Raw genomic sequence first — 3,083 nt, forward strand, 5'->3', positions numbered from 1 at the left:
GTGGGGAGACAGGCTCAGAATTGGATGCTATCCAACTATGTTATCAATCCACTAAAAATTATCACGTTGCCCGTGATCTTTTGAAATAAATAGAATAATATTCCTTCTTTTACAAAGCAGCAATATCCACTACGGTGCAAATCAACGTCTTGTCATCTCGAATTTTGGCTCAAGCCTTGATTTTCATGCTCCTTCTATCCGTATTGTTAAAGTAATACTTGTAAGAATAATCAAGGGCATGATAGGTTGCGTTATGTTTCAAAATCAGAATATTAGAACATTGTAATGAAACGCTACCACCAATGCCATATTCTGTGTTGCCTTCATAATGTCTTTAACAGCAGTGTCTTGAGGACAAAATACAGTATCAATGGTAGCGAAAGAGCCGTCGTATACTTGTTATATTTCAACTTTTCCAGGATTTCATCAGGATTAGTGGCTTCCGTGTTAAATAGAGGAATTAAGACGTAGACTGATATAGTACATGGTAGTAAGTATGAACGTCCTTGTATAAATCTACCGTCCTATATATATGTTGGCTATGTTTGATTGCACATCAAAGATACATATTTCGGAAAAGCGACACAGTGACATAATAAAAATGTATAGTGATATGATAACAATGCACAAATACAATATGCATATTTGTGTGACAAAATAACATTCATGAAAGATTAGCCATGTTTCAACAGATCTTGCTGAATGTTGACAAACCTTCTCAACTTTATTAATATCTACAACACAGACATTTTCTCAAACAACCTCAAGAACAAGGTCCTTTACAAAAATTATTACTTGCCCGCGACAAAGCGCAGAGTGCTTCAACATGATCAAAACTCCAAAGCATATGCCGTTCTTTATGTAGGAGAACAGACTACGGATTTCGATAGAATTATATGTTCTGGATTAAAGAGCTTGTACGAGTATTTACCCTTTTAGGCTGGACCACTTCTCATGCTTTATTCAAAATTAACTCGCACATTTCTAAACCGTGACAAGTTTCTTGCTCGTGATATCGTGATTAAGAAAAGACGCAATATATTCTCGTAACAAGTGAGAGCTTTTGAAATTTAACCTCAGATGATGTTTACTCTCAGGAATGTAATGTTTATGAGTAACGAGCTCTCTGCACTGGATATCAGTGATTGGAATGTCCAGTAGCAAATCCCCTGTGTGAGAGTTGTAGTGGATTTGGCTGTTGAACTATTGGTCACATGGTTTTAATTTGTCACTGCAGATCGAGACCCGAGGTGAGCTATAGAGATCATCAACCTCCGGACGGCGGATCATCTAGTTTTAGGTGTAGTGTGTGCGGTGAAGTCCTGGCTAGGAAGTTGGACCTTTTGCGACATCTGAAGAGACACAAGGAAAATCGACCCCTCAAGTGCAAATCATTCACAAGCAAGGGCAGTCTGACCGTTCAAATGCGGACCCATACAGGTGAGAGGCCTTACAGCTGCAATGACTGTGGCAAATTATTCACAAGGAAAGGTAGTCTAACCGATCATATGCGGACCCATACAGGCGAGAAGCCATTCAGTTGCAATGCCTGTGGCAAATCATTCATAAAGAGAGGTAAACTAACTGAACATTTGCGGACCCATACAGGCGAGAAGCCATACAGCTGCAATGTCTGTGGCAAATCATTCATACATAAACGCAATCTAACCGTACATCTGCGGACCCATACAGGTGAGAGGCCTTACAGCTGCAATGACTGTGGCACATTATTCACAAGGAAAGGTAGTCTAACCGATCATATGCGGACCCATACAGGCGAGAAGCCATTCAGTTGCAATGCCTGTGGCAAATCATTCATAAAGAGAGGTAAACTAACTGAACATTTGCGGACCCATACAGGCGAAAAGCCATACAGCTGCAATGTCTGTGGCAAATCATTCATAAGGAGAGGTAAAGTGACCGAACATATGCGGACCCATACAGGCGAGAAGCCAAAGAGTTGCAATGTGTGTGATAAATTATTCGCAAAGAAAGGCAATCTGGCCGTTCATATGCTGTTCCATACAGGCAAGAAGCCATACAGCTGCAATGTCTGTGGCAAATCATTCATAAGGAGAGGTAAAGTAACCGAACATATGCGGACCCATACAGACGAGAAACCTTACAGCTGCAATGTCTGTGGCAAATCATGCACATGGAAAAGTAATCTGACCGTTCATATGCGTTCCCATACAGGCGAGAAGCCATACAGTTGCCATGTCTGTGGCAAATCATTCATACAGAGAGGTAAACTAATCGAACATATGCGGACCCATACAGGCGAGAAGCCTTACAGGTGCAATGTCTGTGGCAACGGCAAATCATTCACAACCAAAGGCAGTCTGATCGATCATATGCGGAGCCATACAGGCGAGAAGCCATAGAGGTGCAATGACTGTGGCAAATCATTCACATGGAAAGGTAGTCTGACCGTTCATATGCAGACCCATACAGGCGAGAAGCCGTACACATGCAATGTCTGTGGCAAATCATTCATAACCAAAAGCAGTCTGACCGTTCATATGGGGCCCCATACAGGCGAGAAGCCATACAGAAGCAATGTCTTTGGCAAATCATTCATAAAGAGAGGTAAACTAACCGAACATATGCCGACCCATACAGACGAGAAGACTTACACCTGCAATGTCTGTGGGAAATCATTCACTAGGAAAGGCTTTTTAACCGGTCATATGCGGACCAATACAGGCAAGAAGCCTTAGAGCTCCAATATCTGTGGCAAATCATTCTCAAGGAAAGGTAGTCTGACCGATCAAGTGCGGTCCCATACAGGCGAGATGCCATGCAGCTGCAATGTCTGTGCAAATCATTCATACAGAAAGGCACTCTAAGCGGTCATACGCGTACCCATACAGGGGTTGAAGCCATACAGCTGCAATGTCTGTGGCAAATAATTCATACATAGAGGCATTCTAACCGGTATAAGCTTACCCATACAGGCGAGAAGCCAAATAAATGCAGTGTCTGTGGCAAATCATTCACAAAGAAAGGCAGTCTGATCTAACTGTTCATATGCGGACACAAACAGAAGAGAAGCCATACTGTTGCAAAGTTTATTCCACTGA

General features: G+C 42.1%; 1 protein-coding gene across 1 annotated transcript; it reads left to right on the forward strand.

The window, feature by feature from the left end:
* Nucleotides 1–1,508: 1,508 nt before the first annotated feature.
* On the forward strand, nt 1,509–2,521 carry LOC137503313 (zinc finger protein ZFP2-like). Its single transcript, XM_068230864.1, has 2 exons — nt 1,509–1,806; nt 1,912–2,521. Exons 1-2 carry the CDS (start codon nt 1,509–1,511, stop codon nt 2,382–2,384), a joined length of 771 nt encoding a protein of 256 aa, XP_068086965.1. The 3' UTR covers nt 2,385–2,521.
* Nucleotides 2,522–3,083: the final 562 nt, after the last annotated feature.

This window comes from Anabrus simplex, chromosome X (genome assembly GCF_040414725.1).
Source record: "Anabrus simplex isolate iqAnaSimp1 chromosome X, ASM4041472v1, whole genome shotgun sequence".
Classification (NCBI taxonomy): Eukaryota; Metazoa; Arthropoda; class Insecta; order Orthoptera; family Tettigoniidae; genus Anabrus; species Anabrus simplex.